Source organism: Syngnathoides biaculeatus, chromosome 18, assembly GCF_019802595.1.
Source record: "Syngnathoides biaculeatus isolate LvHL_M chromosome 18, ASM1980259v1, whole genome shotgun sequence".
Taxonomy (NCBI): Eukaryota; Metazoa; Chordata; class Actinopteri; order Syngnathiformes; family Syngnathidae; genus Syngnathoides; species Syngnathoides biaculeatus.
This window is the reverse complement of record NC_084657.1, coordinates 16,890,369-16,909,697: the sequence shown is the minus strand read 5'-3', so window position 1 is coordinate 16,909,697 and position 19,329 is coordinate 16,890,369. Positions and strand designations below refer to the sequence as shown.

The 19,329-nt window shown below is 40.7% G+C and overlaps 1 protein-coding gene across 2 annotated transcripts; it reads left to right on the top strand.

Annotated features, from left to right (window-relative positions):
• The first annotated feature begins 1,076 nt into the window (after window positions 1–1,076).
• nectin1a (nectin cell adhesion molecule 1a) lies at window positions 1,077–18,130 on the top strand. 2 transcript variants are annotated; one of them, XM_061802346.1, is made up of 10 exons: window positions 1,077–1,510; window positions 10,749–10,861; window positions 11,561–11,819; window positions 12,387–12,504; window positions 13,586–13,767; window positions 14,983–15,100; window positions 15,181–15,332; window positions 15,408–15,540; window positions 15,748–15,811; window positions 17,285–18,130. In XM_061802346.1, exons 1-10 carry the CDS (start codon window positions 1,453–1,455, stop codon window positions 17,462–17,464), a joined length of 1,377 nt encoding a protein of 458 aa, XP_061658330.1. In that variant the 5' UTR covers window positions 1,077–1,452; the 3' UTR covers window positions 17,465–18,130. The 2 variants fall into 2 exon arrangements, with proteins under 2 accessions (XP_061658330.1, XP_061658329.1); XM_061802345.1 differs by having other exon boundaries at window positions 1,078–1,510; window positions 17,153–18,130.
• The last annotated feature ends 1,199 nt before the right edge of the window (window positions 18,131–19,329 follow it).

Genomic DNA, 19,329 nt, shown 5'->3' with positions numbered 1-19,329 from the left:
AACGTGGGACCACGGAGAAAATGACCGTTCGCATTGAGATATATGGACAGACTAGTCTAACGTTAGAACTTCGATTAAGTCAAAGGAAATCACAATCTCATACTTATAATAGTTAGATACTGAAACATTAGCTGTGTTATATCCCAGAAATGTTTTCCGAGTAACTGAATTTCCTTTGACAAGGGTCATGATGTTGATGACTTTCAACATAATAAACAGTATGTGAAGCAGCTCGGAACATGCGCTTTTGGCATAACTTCCGAACATGCTCAGTATGGTTAACTTGCATTTCCTGTTTCAGGGTGAATACTGATTGTTTAAAAGCAGGCATGTTTAGTTAACGTTTATGAAATAAACACGTAAATTAATGTCAAGACTGCACAAAATAAGCGACGTCTTTCACTATCTATATTTTCTATTAGTAACAAATTTTATCCGCGTGATTTTTTTGTGCTCGACTGTGGAGATTTGCTCACACGCCATCGCGCTCGTAAAATTTCAACACTAAATTACATACTGTTAACATTATTAAAATTGCAATAAATTTAGCCAAAACATACCAAATTGAGCTAACTCAATTTTTGTCATTTGTAAGAGTGGTTTGAAATTTTACGGCTGACTCTAAAATTTAAATCCAGACCGGTCAAAGCTGTAATCAGTTCATGCACGATGATGATTAGCATTTAGTCAGGTTGTCATTTCAAGATACACTAACAGTCAAGGTAGAAAAAAAAATATAAATTAAAATTGTAGACATTTCAGTGGTAAACAGCAAGTAGATAAAGTAGATTTGCTTTCGCAGGTCAGGTCAAACAATGCAGCTGGCCAAATGTGTGCCTCTATCAAATCCAAAACGCGTTATCAGCCATCTCCATAAAACAGTGCTCTGGCACCAACTTGTGGCTCCTTAGAGTGTTACAGAGAGAGAGAGTACAAAGAAATTGCGAATAGTTGAGTTTTTCATTGTATAGCCGAGGAAAGGGGCCACAAAAAAAAGAGTCTAAATACTGGAGGTGAATATGGTTCATTCAAAGCTCCGCCCTGCCTTATTGCTTCTACTGACCCAGCTTTTAGTAGCCTGCCTCTGTGTGTGTGTACGCGCGTGTGTTTTTGGGGCGATTGCACGTCGGTGTCCGCCCCCCTGGCCAGTGACAGATAGTTTTCGGTCGGGACTGAGGGAAGGCTATCTGGGAAATAATCTGCAGCCTATGCGTTAAGCTGCTTTATCCTCGCCGAGCCGGGCCGACTGCTGCGCCTCCGGTTTGAGGACAAATCACAACACGAGCGGGAGGAAAGGGATATCAAATCTTACGGTGCGAGTTTTGACAAATTGTTTCCATCCTCACAGTTGGTGAGGAGGGTTTGGAGCCGCAGGAAAAAAAAGTCACTACTGAGGCGGAGCACAAGTCCACACTGGGAACTGAACCAAGGAGGGAAACTGGCAAAGGTGGTATGGGCATGGAACATATTACACTTTGGATATTCTTGATAACTACTTTTGTCTTGTCAGGTAAGCTTGTTTGTTTGTTTTCCTTCCCCTTTTTATGTCAAATAATAGCTCTTACATCTCTGATTTGCTTTGATTCACATTTATGCTCCAAAATACAACCCTTCACAATTTCATTGCGACACAAACTACTGACCTATACTCAGGCGTCAGTCGGTATCGAAAACACAACATCTATCTAATCATACGAGGAGTTGTGCCGTTAGCAAGTTTCTTTCGGCTTGTCCCTTTCGGGGTCGCCACAGCGTGTCATCTCAGATGAACGCATATATATGTTTGGCACAATTTTTTACACCAGATGCCCTTCCTGACGCAACCCTTCTCAGGGAATGGAGGCCCCAGTGGGATACGAACCCACAACCCCTGGTTTACCAAACCAGTGCTCTAAACCACTGAGCTACAGGGCCTCATGTTCATCAGTTGTGCCGTTACATTTCTGATAATGGATATCATTTGATTGCATCGGTGTTCTTAATCTTGTAGGCTATGCGGTGAGTTGAAATGTTGGCACTGAGACTCAGTGGGGATATTTGTTGATGCTCACTATTAGTTTCATAATGAGCACATTGTGGAAAACTGATGGAGAATACCAAATCTTCACATAGTCACTATGTATGTTCCCTAGCTGTTTTTAGTATAGTTATCATTATCTTGCATCTAACATGGCTGCTTAACGATGTTTTTCAGATTTGTTGATGTTCAATTTGCTTACCTCGTGGTTGGTTAGCATGTCGCGCTCACAGTTCAGAAGTTCAAATATCAACTCTGGACTTCCGATGTGGCGTCTGCCTCACTTAATCATGCTTGTGAGGGTTTTCTCACACATTCCAAAAAATTGCATGTTGGGTTAATTGTTAAAGGTCATTGGTGTCAAACTCAGGGCCTGGGGGCGAGATCCGGCCCGCCACATCATTTTATCTGGCCCACAAAAGCAAGTCATGTACATTAACTTCCATGATTCTTTCAAAAACATGTATATATGTGTAGTGAATAAAGATAATATGATGAGGCGGAGGAACATTTATATGGTTTCACAATCATAATGGCCCTCAGTAGCCCAACAATGTATTCGATGACCAAATTTAGTTGACACCCCTTCTCTAAATTGTCATTAGGTGTGAATGTGAATGTTTGCTTGGATATATGTATGCGTTTAGCCAGCAACCAGTCCTAGGTCGAACTTCCCGCGTGTCCAAATTCTGATGAGATAGGCTCCAGCTTACTTGTGACCCCAAGAAATAAAAAGAAAACAAATGGAAATCATGGAAATCCTTCTTTTGGAATGAGAAGAGAATATGTGAGTGCAGCTGTTTGTCTGAATGTGCCCTGTGATTGGCTGGCAACCAGTTCAGGGTGTACCCCGCCTCCTGCCCATTGAAAGCTTGGATAGGCTACAGCACTCCCCGTGACCCTTGTGAGGATAAGCGGCCAAGGAAATAGATGGATGCATATACAGTGTATACCTATTATGGTACAGTGGTTCAAATTCCAATTTAGTCCAGTTCCAAAAGGGACGTTCAAATAGAGACTGTTATGATACATTTTTATCTATCAACCAAATCATTTGCTGTTTTGGAGAGCATTAATAAATCCACCCTCTCTCCTGTAGTGGTCTCCACATTTTATGCACCGTTCCCAAACCTTAACTAAGCCAAGGCTCAAATTTTTCATAAAAAAAAGTCGTGGCGCACTACCAATAAAAATGCCACAAAATACTATATATATATATATATATATATATATATATATATATATATATATATATATATATGCACGCTATACGTTTTTTGTTCTCGTCTTAATTTACTCAAAATTATTTGCTCACTGTCCAATATAAGCCTGTTGATTTGAAATAGAAGCTGTTATTTTGTTGTATGAAAGGAAACTGGTGAATACACAGTTTAATTGTGCCTTTTGCCATTAATTCATTCATTCATTACCAGCACCACTTGTGATATGTGGGCACCCTCTAGTAGTACATGAAATGAATCACCGCCCAAGTATACTTCAGTAGTATTTAACTTTTTTATGACAATACATTTGAATTTAATCATTAGAAACTGTTTTAATTTAATTTAACTTTAATTTACATGGTTTTTATATACACTTTATGTGTCAATGTGCAGTGTTAAATGTTCAAAATATGCGACCGCATTTTAATGTTGGTCATGATTGCGGTACTTGGGGAACTAAACATTTTTTAAGTGGTACTTTATGCAAAAAAAAAGTGCGAGAGTCACTTAGTATTTAATTGTTCTGTCTGTCACTAGACCTCACGTGCATACACAGATGAACACAAATAGATTTACTGTAAAGTACTTACTTTATTGTGAATAAATCCTTTCAAAGCTAATTCAGTGAAATTAGATACTGGTAATGTTTTTTTTACTTTTCTCACTCAGTGGTTGAGGATAACTGTAATGCATCATAATGAATGGAGGAATGCCAGCGTTGAATTTGTGGTGGCAATGCCCCGCAAAGAAAACGGGCGTTTAGAGGAGGGCTGGCTTTATTACATAATGACAATAGTGGCAGCATACGGATGTGTTGAACCGCCCTGGCATCTGCTCTGATTGCTTTTTTCCACTCAAAGTCGCCGATAAAGCGCTCTCCATGCCATCTGAGCAGTAATTTGCTGGTGCTCTTACATGTGTACATACCCCTCTGTGTGTGTGTGTGTGTGTGTGTGCGTGTGTGTGTGCCATGTGTTGAAGGACAGGGATTAGAGCTGCACACGAAGCCGGAAGGGAAGGGTGAGAGACAACAAGAATGCTGCCAAATCCCAGACTACCAATGTCTTTACCTGCTTGGTGCACACTCACGCTCGTTCTGTTTTGGAATCATTTGCCACTGGAGACTGACAAGCAAACATAAATTTCAGAATAATCCACTGCTGGTTGACCCAGACTAAAATAATCCAGCACAGCCCTTCTTGTCCTCTTCCTCACCCTTTTATGGAGCTTTAAGGCCCATTTTTATGATCGATGACAGTTATCTTCCTATTTCTCGTCTTTGACGTCTTTTGCAGACATTTTCTATATCTCAGATCTCCTCATCTCCTCTCTTTCTCTACATTTATGTCCCCGAACAGCGGCAAGAGTCATGCTAATCCTGTGAGCTGGCCTCGCTGAACACGGGCCAAGTGCGCACTCCACGCCACCGCCGAGATTACATGCAAACAGGCACTCACAATGACAGATTAAATTATATATTATGATTTCAAAACTGAAAAAAAGAAGAAACCTGCATTTTCAATCAGTTAAAATGGGAGCATGGAGGGATGTAATTTAGCAGAGTGGATGTCACAAATGTATTTTCATTGTTGCTAAAGATGCAGATCCTGTGGTGCAGTCGTTTGCATTTAAGGACAAGAAATGGAATGGGAAGTCACATAATTTAGTGGCGGCCAGTGTCACAAACTAACCACAAGTCTTATTTTGAAGTGTGTGGCTGCATGGATTTATGTGTCAGGACGTGTTCATTGTGTGTCAGGTTGCCGCCGAGCAAATTACACACAAGCACAGCGTGTTAATCCCTGATAAATCACAGGTTTGATAGCGCGGGGATTGAAGGGTTAATCTCCCCTCATTCTCTCTTTTTGTATTTTATTTTCATGTCCAAACCCACTCTTCTCCTTTTTCCATGTTAGTATTTTTGAAAAAAAATATGACAGCTCTTTTACAATACTAATTGTGTAATTGCTGAGACAACCATTCACATTTCCTTTTTTTTTTGTGTGTGTATTTTGGTAAGCACAAGAAACAATGTCGTAATTATGTTGTTATTACATTGCCTAAAGCCCTGACTAAGCATCCAATCCAAATGCACTGATGTGATTCCCTTTATTTCACCTGACGGCTATCTACACTGGACATAAAGTCTACACACCTGCACAAATGCTGAGCCTGATCATTTCAAAACCCTTTCAATCATGAATGTGACATAGCAATAATGACACTGAGATAATGTGCTTGCACAAGTGTGCACACCCTCTCATAACTGGGGATTTGGTCACATTTAGAATTGAACCAATTATATTCAAACATGCTAAATTGGAGAGGAATGAAGTTGTTCTTGGAGGCATGTTTTTTTTTTCTAGCAGAAGCCTGAATGTTTTGTAATTACACTTACTGGTATTTGGAACACTTCATAATTCTCTCCAACTTGATTGTGACCACTTGATGAAAAAAGCTCGATGCTGCCAAATTTCACAATAGGAATGATGCTCTTTTGGTGAGAAGTTGTGAGTTTGCACAAAATACACTTTTTCGAAGTATGGCCAAAAAGCTCACCTTTGGTTTCACTGGACCGTTTGGTGTTATGTTTTTTTTTTTTTTTTTGTCAGATAAGGCTTCTAACTTGGCACCATAGCAGAGACATTTGATAAAAGTGGAGATTGTTGTCATACGTACTGCACAGTCAGTACTTCCCAGAAATGTGTGCAGCTCCTTCAAAGTTGCTGTTTGGCTTCTTGGTAGCCTCACTGACCAGTTTTTTGTCATCCCATAAATTTTTGAAGGGTATCTTCACTGTCTTCCATGGTATTTTTTAATGCTGTGCAGTTTTAATGCAGATTTTTTTTTACCTTTCTCCTGATTGATACCTATGAACAAATAGTTCCCTCTGATCCTGCAGAATCTCTCTGCAGATCATGGCTTGTAACTGTAAAATGCAACTACAAAAATGTCAGGGTCAGGGTCACATTAGTGTAGGAAAAAAATGTTTTCAAATGATTTATCTTGTTGTGAATACACACATGATGTAAAGTGGGAGTTTATAGTGAAGATTAATGAATGTCTTAATACTGTTTCCTTTTGTATTGGATTCATTACACGCACAACAAGTAGTGTTCTTGAACATGACACTACCCTTCATTGTGACCCCGCAGTAATCTTTACAGTATTAATAAAGTTACATATTTTTGCACACAATATGGTCAGCACAGTGAACAACTGCTTAGTAAGTCTGCATGTCCCTGTGCTTGTGTGGGTTTTCTTCAGATACTCCGGGTTCCTCCCATGTTCTAAAAACATCCTTCTTAATTGAGGACTCAAAGTTTTTATTTACTGTGATTGTGAGTGTGTTTGTCTACATCCATCCATTTTTTGAGTCGCTTATCCTCACTTGGGTTGCGGGGAATGCTGGAGCCTATCCCAGCTGTCAAAGGGCATGAGGCGTGGTACACCCTGAACTGGTTGCCAGCCAATCGCAGGGCACATGTGCAAGGAAACCCACGAAGGCATGGGGAGAACATGCACACTCCACACAGGCGGGGCCGGGATTAAACCCAGGACCTCAGAACTGTGAGGCCAACGCTTTACCAGCTGCTCCACCGTGGCGCTGTTTGTCTACACGTGCTTTTGAAATTGGCTAGTGACCACTTCATGGTGTACCCCATCTCTTGCCCAATGTCACCCTGAGTTTGAGGACATGTAGGTGGATGAACGGGTAGCTGGATTGATGAAACCTTTAATTTTTTCAAAATATGGTCATTTTAATATATCTGAAGTATCTACTTATATATTTTGTGGAATTGTGTGTGGATATTGCTACTGTGATGTTGATAGCACGCTGATGCTAATTTTTATATTTTGGCAAAGCTTTACGTAGCCACCACCCTTATATGGTAGGAATGCTGATGTTTAATCTGAAATACAGAATTATTTACATTACAATAAACCACTCAGTTGCACATAATTGCTTGTAATGCATTTTATGGGTTGCAGTGCTTTGCCCTCCTAATGAAAATTCAAAGTCAGCATTAATCCCTGTTGGGCATAACAACAAATGTTGTGTGAGTGTGTCAGTCCGTTTGTTCTCACTTTGATATCATTTCAAACACTTCACAGTGTATTCACGCAGCATCTTTTAGGTTTTGAGATTGATATTATCAGGAATTGGTCTTGAAGTACAGCTGGTCATAACTGGTTGAAGGCCATTAGATAAGTCTTAGAACGAAAGCGCCCCTTCCCTTGACCTTCTGCAAGAACAATACGTGCCTGTCTCAGTATATCACTCACTTTACAAATGACTTGATACTCTGTAAAATTGATTTTCTTGCAAGAACACAATGAAAAATTTTCCTCTTCTTTATTCACTCTTTAGAAAACATGTACCTTGTTGCTGTGAAAATTGAGTTAGTGGTAAAAGGTAAAGTACTGCTTTTGATTTTTTTTTTTTTCAGATCTAGCAACTCGTGTACTCGTCTGTGTCTATATTGGACTCAATTAAGAAGGACTCGTTTCGATACCCGTCACAGGCGTAAAACAACATTGCCACTGTTGTATTAGGTTCCCATGGTGCTGCTGTTTTTAGGTCATTGTGGTTCATGAGGTCATTTCCCATCCTTTTAAACAATGGAAGAATGAATGAATGGCAATGTTTGGACACGGTTAGGATGGTGGAAGGTGGAACAGGAAGGAGAAAAAGAGTATTGTGACGTGAATGTGAGCGAGAGAGAGAGGGAGGGATGACCGAGGTAGACTCACTGCTCTTCATCTAAACCTCTTATCAGCTCAACAGAGCTCACTTGGGACCTTTCAGTGTGTGTCTGCTGTTGGTTACTCATGTATGCGAAGGCATTTGCCCCCCCCAACCCCCGCCACCCCCCCGAAGAATTCTTTCAGTATTCCTTCTAACATTCACCTGCATTGGATGTGTTATTAAATACAGCTCCACCCCATATGGAAGTAAGTGATGCCTACCAAAAGGATTCATCTCATATTTCAATAAATGCTTACATTCTCACAATGCAGATGGCTTTCAATATTCCCAAAGGCTGCAATCGACCCCCACTGACTCCTATATCTCTGCACGGTTCACAGTAGGCAGCAGGCATGCCGTAATACATTCTCAAGTTATTCATGTGACAAAGCTCACATGGTTTAGTTTGGACAGGTAATCATATTTGTATGAGAACGCGAGATGCATGCATGCATGTTTACTGTATCCAAAACTCTTTATTACATACATTATGCATCCCATCTAAGTTAGTATAAGGCCAAACAAACATATTGTACATGAACCCGTCTTGATTTCAGTCAAATAAGAGTAGTTGGCTTAAAAAAACACAATACTGGATACACCAATATAATTGTATTTTTTTTTTCATACTTACAAAGATCCTGATTCTCAGTTTTGATCGACACAATCACTGTAGTGTTACGTTAACAATACAGTGCTGTATATCTATTATTTCCCTAATACAGTTTCCTATATTTGGGCTGACACGTATTGCTAAATAAGGCAACCAATATTAAACTGTGCGCCTCTTGTTGTGGTCATTGACTTACAAAAGCCCTGTCCTCAGAAAGCAGAAGCAGAAACCTTGTTGTAATACCTCTTTTTTTTTCACAACAGGATAGAGCTTACAGTATGTCTGCAATTTCTGCATGGGTGTTTTTTAATGGCTTGACCATGTCATAGCACTTTTTTTTTTTTTTTTGGCAAACAGAACACGTGAGATAGACTAAATTATAGCCAGCCCAAAAAAGATGAATAAATGAATGCCTCTTTGCAAAACTGAGCAACATTCATTAGAACAGTTATGGAATGCAACATGTGTGTGGCAACGCTACTGTAAAAGTAATCGTCATTTTCATCTTCATATTCATCTACATTTATCCAGTTCTTGGCTTTAATTTCTATGGGAGTCTCCATTGTGTCAGGCTGTTGCTCTGTAATACTGTTTTGTGTTTGTTTGTTTTGGTCAAGCTTGATCCTTTTTCATCAGTGGACATTTTTCTTGTTGTAAACTGCTTTCTGCAGCACATTCCGTACAGTAAATCATCATATTTGGGACGTGTGATAATGATCAGATGACACGATGTAAACAAACACCTTGATATTATGTTGCTGTGTGTGTGTGTGTGTGTATGAGAATGTGCGCAGCCATTGTTTGGTCCCCGTTTTGTTCAGTGTGCCATGCTTTTGCTCTGCTACGCTGCATTATAAACCAATCAGCAGGTTAGCTGCTTAAAAGGAAACCCACTCACACGCTTACTGGCTCCCTCTTAGTGTCTGTCTGGCCATACAGCACAAGTAAACGCGTGAGTGAAGAACACTACGTGAAGTGCGGGAGGCTCTGGAGTGGATTTGTTCCAGAGGATCACTCAGTTAGTGGGAACAGTACCTTACAAATCTAACTTATTTATACCTGACTGTAATCCACCACCTCTGACTTCAGGCCCTTCTCATGCTTGTCCAACTGTATCACCTTTGACATACGCTGTACTGACCACATGAATCCTTTTACATATGTTGCATTGTCTGGAATCTTGCTGCCCATTTACAGTATTTGGAAAATAAATTAAAAGTAAAGCAAAAATGCTATGAGCAGAATTATTATTTTGTGATGACTGTATACAGTACAATAGTGTGTAAAGGTGTGCAATATAATGATATATATCGTTGTGAGTCACCCTTACCCACTCGTTCTGATATAGGATTTTGTGAGGTTTTTGTGTGGCTAGAGTGAGTTTGGATGCCTTACGTCTCGGAGATCGCACTAAAATTGTATGAATGGTGTTTAATCGTGCCATTTTGCAGTCACATTTTTATTTTCATTACATTGCAAATACTGGTTTATGGTCCGGCGAGAGAGCCATTGATGAAAACAACATCATACTGTACATTACAATGCAGTACAGTGGACACAGGAGCCTCCCTTGAAAAGCCGTTGTACTATCCAATATTTTGGATGCTATCGTTCCACTGTATATTTTTGTTCAATTACATTTTATTCATCTTTTAACTTTGTTTTCTATATCATATGTACACGTTTTTTATAAATAAATGGCAAAATAATGGGAGAACATTGCCATTCATTTTGTGCAATTCAAAGGAAAAATACCAATTGGGGATATATATACAGTATCATTATCTGGAGTCGATGGTGTAGTGGTACACACGCCTGCCTTTGGGCAGCGTGGGACCGATTCCCGCTCAGTGATGATGTTGATATCTGCCCTACGACTGACTGGCGACCAGTTCAGGGTGTAGTCCGCCTTTCGCCCGAAGCTAGATAGGATAGGCTCCAGCTTTCCTGCAACCTTTGTGAGGATAAGCAGCTTGGATAACGACAACGACATTATCTGGATATAAAATGACAGTATCTACACTTATATCAGGATGTAATATGTCCATATCCCACGTCACTAATAATGTGTACAAGCGTGCCTGATTAAAATGTGGTTGCCTCATACTGCGAATCTTTCTTTTTTTTTTTTTCTTTATGTCATAGGAGGGAATGGCCAAACTGTAGAAATGGATGATGGGAAGTCAGGGTACCTCGGCTCCAAGGTGGATCTGCGCTGTCGTTTCATCAACAGCTCACCGCCCGTCAAAATCTCACAGGTATTTGTCCACTCCAGCAGCTCATCTTGCCATTATGAACTAGATTAAAATTAGGCATTGTTGTGGAAATTACATTTGCTTGTTAGTGTGAGGTGAAAAAAGTTAATTTGACATCCGTCAAAAGAGAAAACCAAGTGAAAAATATCACCCAAATATCTCTCGCCTTTGTCTCATGTCATAAAAGTATCTTCTTTCAAATACCTTAAATTTAGAGGAGGAAAGCACTCCCAGTGATCCCAAATACCAAGAGTAGCACAAAGATAGATAACACTCAGAAACCTAACAAAGCAACCCTTTAACCGTGTTGCTACCTTGATGCTTTGTGGAACGTAGGAGATTTTTTCCCGCCGACTTCTCCCAAGACGGAAGCGGTTGTGCTTATCACGTTTCGAATGACAGATGTTACAAAGTTTCCGTTCATGATTGTTTGGGTACAAAAACATCACATGGCGGTCTTGTTTTAACAATGTTCCCATTTCAGGACACTGTCAAGGTCTACTTAAATAGAAAGATCATTATAAACATATTATCACCTACTTTTGTTCCAGATTCTAACTAATGCAATCAGAAAAACTTGATTAACTTTGCATGTACAAAGAAAGATTTTATTCTGCACAAACTCCTTCTGGGGCGTTTAATGAGAGCTCAATCTGAAAAGGTGATCTCATTGGATGGAATCTCCCTTCTGTGCCTTTCTAGGTGACGTGGCAGAAACTGGTGAACGGCACCAAGCAGAACGTGGCCATTGCCAACCCGTCCCTCGGGGTGTCCGTGGCCCCTCCCTATAAGGAGCGCGTCTCATTCAAGAACGCTGCCGTGAGGCGTCGAACTCCGACCCTTGAAGACACCACCATCACCTTCTCCTCGCTGCGTCTGTCTGACGAAGCGACCTACATCTGTGAATACACCACCTTCCCTGCGGGCAATAGGGAAAACAAGGTCAATCTGACTGTATATGGTAAGAACCTCCTGCATCTGTACAAACTAATGTCGCCAACTACTGGCCTGGCATGCATATTACAGCATTTTTAGCAGTTTTTTGCTGCCAAAGGTGAACTGGGATCATTTTGACAACAATGTTGTACACACGTGAAACCCTTCCATCCATCCATTTTCAGCAGTGCTTATCCTCCCTCAAGAGTGTGGCAGGTGAGCTGGAGCCTATCCCATCACCCTGGATTGGTCACCAGCAGATTCGCAGATCACATTGAGACCAACAACTCTTTTAGCTTTTGCCAAAAGTCACCTGACCAGTGACCCTGCACAGAAAATTTTGTTGTAGAAAATGGACATGCAATGGTGAATGACATGAATATACCATACATGAATTATTATACCAATGTGTATATAGTATATGTACTTCAAAGGTTATCTAGGTGGTGCTATTTTGAAATTGCCCGTTGTTTCTAATTTAAGACTGCGGTATCTGAGCTAGGATTTCTATCTATTTTAGATATAGAATTCGGGATTAATCCAGTCGGTTTGTATTTCCTCACATCATTGTTATTTTTGCCACCATGTGTAGTTCGTCCGACCACTCAGATGAGTTTGTCCACACCCACGCTGGTAGCCCGTGCATCCAACCTGAAGACGCCGGTGGCGTCGTGCATCTCCGCCAATGGAAAACCACCCGGTGTCATCAGGTGCGTGCTCATTTTATCCCGCTTGAGTTCATTGTGTTCTCTTTATTTTTTTAGGCTGCATTTGATCACATTCATTCATTAATTGATCTATTTCACTGTTGCAAGGTCTTGAATTGGAGTGACTTTTTAAAATATTTATGTTATCAAGAGGTGGATTTCTCAAACTGAGAGTCTGGACCCAAAATTGGTCACCATTTACTATTATTATTAGAATAAATGCTGTTTTACTGACCATGAAGCGGGCACACAATTTCTTGACAAATGGATTTTAAATCATCTTTGATTTAATTGATGTGTATTATTTGTTTTTATCATGCACAAAATTGTATTTTGTCATTAAATGAAAATTTGTAACAGGAATGCATAAATAAAAGTACTTCTGGATCTTGAGGAAAAAAATTGATTTGTGTCTTTTGCTCAAAATGTTTTAGATCATTCTCAACTTTAGTGTATTTTTTACTGTGTTTCCCTATTAAGAGGAATATACTGTAGGGGGGATGGTGGGTCAGCTGGAAAGCGTTGACCTCACAGTTCTGCCTGTGTGGAGTTTGCATGTTCTCCCCGTGCCTGTGTGGCTTTTCTCCGGGCACTCCGGTTTCCTCCCACATCCCAAAAACATGCAACATTAATTGGACACTCTAAATTGCCCCTAGGTGAGTGTGGGTGTCTGTTTCGGTGTGCCCTACGATTGACTGGCAACCAGGTCAGGGTGTACCCCGCCTCCTGCATGTTGGCAGCTGGGATAGGCTCCAGCACTCCCCGCGAACCTCGTGAGGATAAGCGCCCAAGAAAATGGATGGATGGATGGAATATACTGTATTATACAGTTGTTACAGATAATAGTAGTTACAGATCCACTCCTTAAGGGGGCAATGTCGTGACGTCAGGAGCTGATTGCACACAGTTTAAGTTTTGTTGTGTAGTTTTGTGCCATTCCTCAAGATTCCCAAAGCCATATTAGAGGACAGACCAAAACTTAAAAATTAAAAGCCCCTTTAATTGCTCTTAAAAGCCACTATTTTGTTTCTACATGATTATGCACTGTTGTGTCACAAAACTGATATGCTTATCCTTTGGGCAGGTGGGAAACGAGGGTGCCAGGTGAAGTGAGCACCCGTGAGTACAGAAACTCGGACGGCACCTTCACCATTCAGAGCGACTACATTCTGGTGCCCAACAGGGAAACGCACAAGGAGACGCTCACTTGTGTCACCTCATACAATGAGGAGGTGTTCACGGACAGCGTCACCCTCGATATTCAGTGTAAGCACGTTTTCTATCATAGGTTTTGTAGTGCAGAGGTTCTTGAACTGGAGGCTCTTGAATATTGGGATTCGTCAGCTGCAACTCGAGGTTAGTCAAATAACTAGCAATAAATTATTTTGTTGTATCATTTTCAAAAAGAGCATTCCAATATATGGGGAGCGGTCCGGCAATTAAACACAGTACTAAACAAGTCACTCCACCCCACTTTTTATCTTTGGCTCTAAGAAAAACTCTGATATGATTGTGACATATCCCATAAATGTGGCATTTGTACTGTAGCTCTATCACCCTCATGTCGCGTTGTACAGGTGATGGAAGGCAACCTCGGCAAAATATTTTCAATTTAGAAAAACGTGCCTTGGGTCAAACGTTTTCAACATGTTGCTAAATCGCGGCTTTTGCAACATGTACAGCGTTCCCCTGTGAATAAAACAAAACCCTGTGGTAAATAATGAAATCTGTCTTGTTATTAACACCCCTTATGATGACATTAGATGGCATCAAAGGACAGTTTTCGTCAAAATGAAGTTCTTCCACTGACTTCAACGTAGTTCATTGACACCAACAATCCACACGATTGTGGCAAAGTCGTCCTTGTATTGCTTTGGTCTGAGCACAACATCAATAAATAGGTTAGGTTTTTCCACATATAATGGAGGAAAGATGCCAAAAGCGGGTCTACCAACAGAATTGAATTTGCAAAAATATCAGGATTCTCTGTAAATATGCATTCCATCTTTGTCAATGTTTGGCATAAGTAATTGTGTTCTACCAGGGTCCATTCCTATTATATGGACAACAATATGAAAATGATTTCAATTACGTTATCTGTTTCTTAGCCAGAATTAAACTCACAAGTCGCCTTTTTGAAAAACAGTCGCTCGAGCGGCCAGAAAAGTCAACAGACATAGCAACGGACCAGAAATTGGTAATTTGGTAACACTTTTTAAAAGCAACTTCCATCTCATCTCAGTCCTGTTTTTCGTGAAAGCAGTGAAAATTTTTCAAGTAACATTGGGCAAATATTGAATTTCATTCAGTTTCCATTCATTCCTTTCTATCAAATAGGCTATGAATATTTATATTGAAATGTTCTGAGAACAAATTATTCCCTTGACATTTGGGATGCACATGGTTGGTTAGGTAAGTATTGTGTGGTGATTCCTGGAAAATGTGCCAATCCCTGGTGTGGTGGCTTGATCGTCCTTCCAGATGAACCCGATGTTCTGGTTGACGGCTACGATGGAAACTGGTACCTGAACAGAGAAAACGTCCAGCTGAGCTGCCAAGCCGACGCCAACCCGGCCGTCTCCCTGTACCAGTGGAGGCTGTGAGTGAAGAGGACCGGAAAAAAGAAAAACAAAAGGCATGACAGTACATCTTTTAAGTTTCTCACTGTATCTTCTTCAGGATAAACGGCTCCATGCCAAGCAGCATTGAGATCCGAGATAACATCCTCATCTTTAAAGGGCCGGTCACATACGATCTGCAGGGCACTTACGTGTGCGATGCCACTAACAGCATCGGAACCAGATCGGGCTTCGTGGAGGTCAGCGTCATAGGTATGAGAGCATTTTGCATTACATCTCCAGATTCTAGGGTTGATCTTGTCACCCGTGGGTCTGGTTTCTTTGCAGACAAGCCGCTACCGCAGATAGCAACGGGTGATGTTATCAGTGTGGTGGCCTTGTTGTTGGCGGCAGGCGTGCTGATGGGAATTACCATCACAGTACTAGTGCTCAAGATCAGAAGCAGAAAAGATAACGGCTCGTATGTAAACACTCATCTTAAAGGTCCAATAAACAACATGCAACAATTTATTGCAAGATACCCACCAGCAGCATTTTTTTCCAAACTCATTTGTAGCCATTAGCCAGAATGTTGCAAACGGTCTAAAAATAAGCACATTTTAAATTTAAAAAATAACTGTTGTTGACTCCTTTGATTACACCATTTGTTGTCTTTCTTTTTGCCCAGAGACGACTCTCCATCCAGGAAGCTGTCCCAGCCCATACGCAAAAAACCGGCGGACGATATTCAGGTAAACATACATTCATCGGTTGCAACATTAGGTACATGTAATAAAATCCAATCAGAATTTACAATGACAACAATATGCAAGCGAGTGATGCCAATAAATCGTTGGCTGAGCTTAGCCAGACTCTGCGTTCAGAGGGTGAGCGTCACTTGTGGCCATGGCAATTGATGTAAAACCAGATTATATTTTTCTTTCTTTTGTGACAATGGATACAGGAGTACATGCATCTGCAGTCAAATTTGTTCCTGTGAAAAAAAATATCCATGTGAACTTTCAAGAAAGAGGTTTGCTTTGACATTATAAGGAAGTAATTCAATTTATTGTTTCTCCTCTACCTGTATACAGAGATCCCTTGCTTCCAGTTCACCTTTTGCAGTCTCAACGTATGCCTCAATGGATTATGAAATCGTACACATGTAATTTTATGTCACAACCTTTTGACAGTATTCCAAACCGTTACTTCACATAGCAATAAGCACAAACCAGGAGTAAAAATAATTTTTCAAGTTTGGGATAATTTTACACAGGAAAAAGAAGACAAAGTGCAAAGTGTCTACTTTGAAGCACAAGTAGCTTACACAAAGCATAGTTTTTTTTTTTTTTTTGGGTGGGGGGTGAGGGAGTTGGAACAAAAGCAGGACTTTTGTCCTCAATGTGCAAACAAAAACATGCAATGCAGTATGACAGGATCGATGGTGAAAGGACATAAATAACGTTCCATTCCTTGCAGCTCCGGCAGGCGATACAAACAAAATAATTTATCTATTCTTCTATTACAAAACAAAACATAAAAAATTCTATATTACCAGTGTGATCTCACAGAGTAGTAGCTAAAGCATTCAGACACAAATAAAAATTTTCCTAGTTATCCAGTTTTACAGTTGTGTCCTGTATTATAACAGAACACTTTCACTCCCATTTACGCAGTGTCCCTGAAGGCACCTCGCACACTCACACACACAGCTGTGCAATAGGAAATACAACTGGCCTGCATTCTTTCAATTAGAATGTCTGAGCTGGTCCCTCTGGTGGTCACTTTGAATATTATAGTTGATTCATTGTAATATTCCAGAACACCACCATCGCAGCACACCCTGCGATGTGACTATTGCGCAGATGTACATTTCGATGACAATGCTCATACGAAATATCGTGCAGTCCGAGTAAAAGGGGGACTTATGTAACTTTCGTTACCCAGTGGAAGGGAGTTCTGTTTGTCACTATACATTGGTGGCATCGATAGACGGATGAAAAAGGATTAGTTATAGTTAATAATAATTTTTCACGGTACAGTATTTAGAAATAACTGAGCTAAAGTAAAGAGTTTTGCTCACCTCTTCACAGCATTCGGGGCGTTTCTACGAGGAGCTTCCTAACACAGCGGATTACGTGAGCTACAGGCTAGCCTGTAACAAGGAGGACTACCCGGAGCCCTACTCCCCCCCCATTAACCCCCCTTTGTCTTTCCTGCCCCAGCACCCCTACCTCTCTCCACAAGCCACCACGGGCAGCAGCACCAGCACCAACTCGTCCAAGAACACCTTTTCTCCATCCTCGCACTCCACCGCCATCTTTAAGTACCCCTCAGTGCCGGGCATGTCCCCTCCTCCCCCAGGGGTGGGGGCGTACACCTTTCCTAAAGAGCAATACGTCTGACCCGGTAGGGTGTCGAGGAAATCTCACACTCAACAACACAGTTGGAACACAAACTTTTCTCAAAAGGAGGTTGGAAAACTCCACTTGGACTACTTGGCAGTGTTTTTTTTTTTTTTTTTTTTTTTTTTGGACTGTCTGCAACACTTGGGTGTGCAATGCAGCTTTTGGACATTTTTTTCCACTTTTACTACACCCTTTAACCCCTTGTGTCCTGTATTTTATTTAATTTTGTGAAAGGGAATATTCTCTCAGCCAAATTACTGATTTATAACTGTCCGTTACTCATTTTAATTTGTAAAAGAATCTTTTAACGTAGCTCAGCCCTTTAGCCATCCTTTATGATGGTATGTTTTTGAAAGAACCCCCCCCCCACTCCCACCCACATGAAAATAACATTCAAAAACAGTATTTCATAATTTATGTTTAATAATCCTCCATTATCCTGTATTGTAAATTCAGATCCTTTCCAACGCTGAATCCCAGCATACCTCACCTTTTATGCCCTCATTTATCGTTTGTAATTTGACATGACATTTTTATTAACTGGAGATTTTTTTGTTGTTGTTAACATTTATAGATGAACGTGTGTTTGTTTTAGTATTCACTGACACTGGTTGTTGGATGAACTCGGAATTTTTAGCATTTCAATAAAAAATGAGCAAGAGACTTGTATCGGTGGTGCTGTCAGTCACTTAAAAAAAAAACTTAAAGCATAATTGTGCAACCCAAATATGTTTTTTAGTGGTGATGGCATAACTGAATTCTCCCTCAAGCAACTTTCAAAAGCACGTGTCCTCAGTCCTCCCTGATCACAAGCTAGTGCTTACTATCAAAGTGATTTTGAACAAAGATAGATTATTTGTACTGAATCAGAATCATTTTGGACAAATTAAGTGAATTTGGATCATTTCCTGCGGCTCGCCTGATGATCTGTCGCAGCCCAGTTATGTGCTACAAGGACAGTGGATGGGGAATCACTGCATGAAAGAACCATTTTTTGGTCACAAAAATGAAGGAGAGAACAAGTTCTACTTTTCAATCAGCAAAATATAAACCAAAAATGCTCAAAAAATAACAAAAATCCAAAATAATCTGAAAATATTTTACATCCCCAAATAAAATGGGTTTAAATTGGATAGTATATGTGTTTAATATGGGTCACTGATGGTGTTGTGGTACACACGCCTTTGGTGTGGGCACCGTGGGATCGATTCCCGCTCAGTGATGGTGTCGATATCCGCCCTGCGACTGACTGGCGACCAGTTTAGGGTGTAGTCCGCCTTTCCCGCAACCCTTGTGAGGATAAGCGGCTTAGATAATGACATGTATTTAATATGGCGGCACGGTGGTACAGCTGGGAAGTGTTAGCCTCACAGTTCTGAGGACCCAGGTTCAATCCCAGCTCTCACTCTGTGGAGTTTGCATGTTCTCCCTGTGCCTGCGTGCGTTTCTTCCGGGCACTCCAGTTTCCTTCCACATCCCGAAAACATGCAACATTAATTAGACTCTCTAAATTGCTCCTAGGTGTGATTGTCATTGCAGCTGTTTGTGTTTATGTGCCCTGCGATTGGCTGGCAACCAGTTCAGGGTGTACCCGGCCTGCTGGCTCAGGCTCCAGCACTCCTGTGACCCTCGTGAGGATAAGCGGCTAAGAAAATGGATGGATGGATGGACGGATATATCATACACTCATTTGTGTGACTGGGAAGTCACCTATCACTCGGTTCTACACTCCTGCGAAATGCAAGCACGATAACAATAAACCTCCTCTTAAAGTATCAATTCCATGGCAAAACAAAGCAGCATTATTTTTTTCAAGGCCACATTTGTTATCGCATTTGGTCTTCTTAGATTGTAAGGGGTGT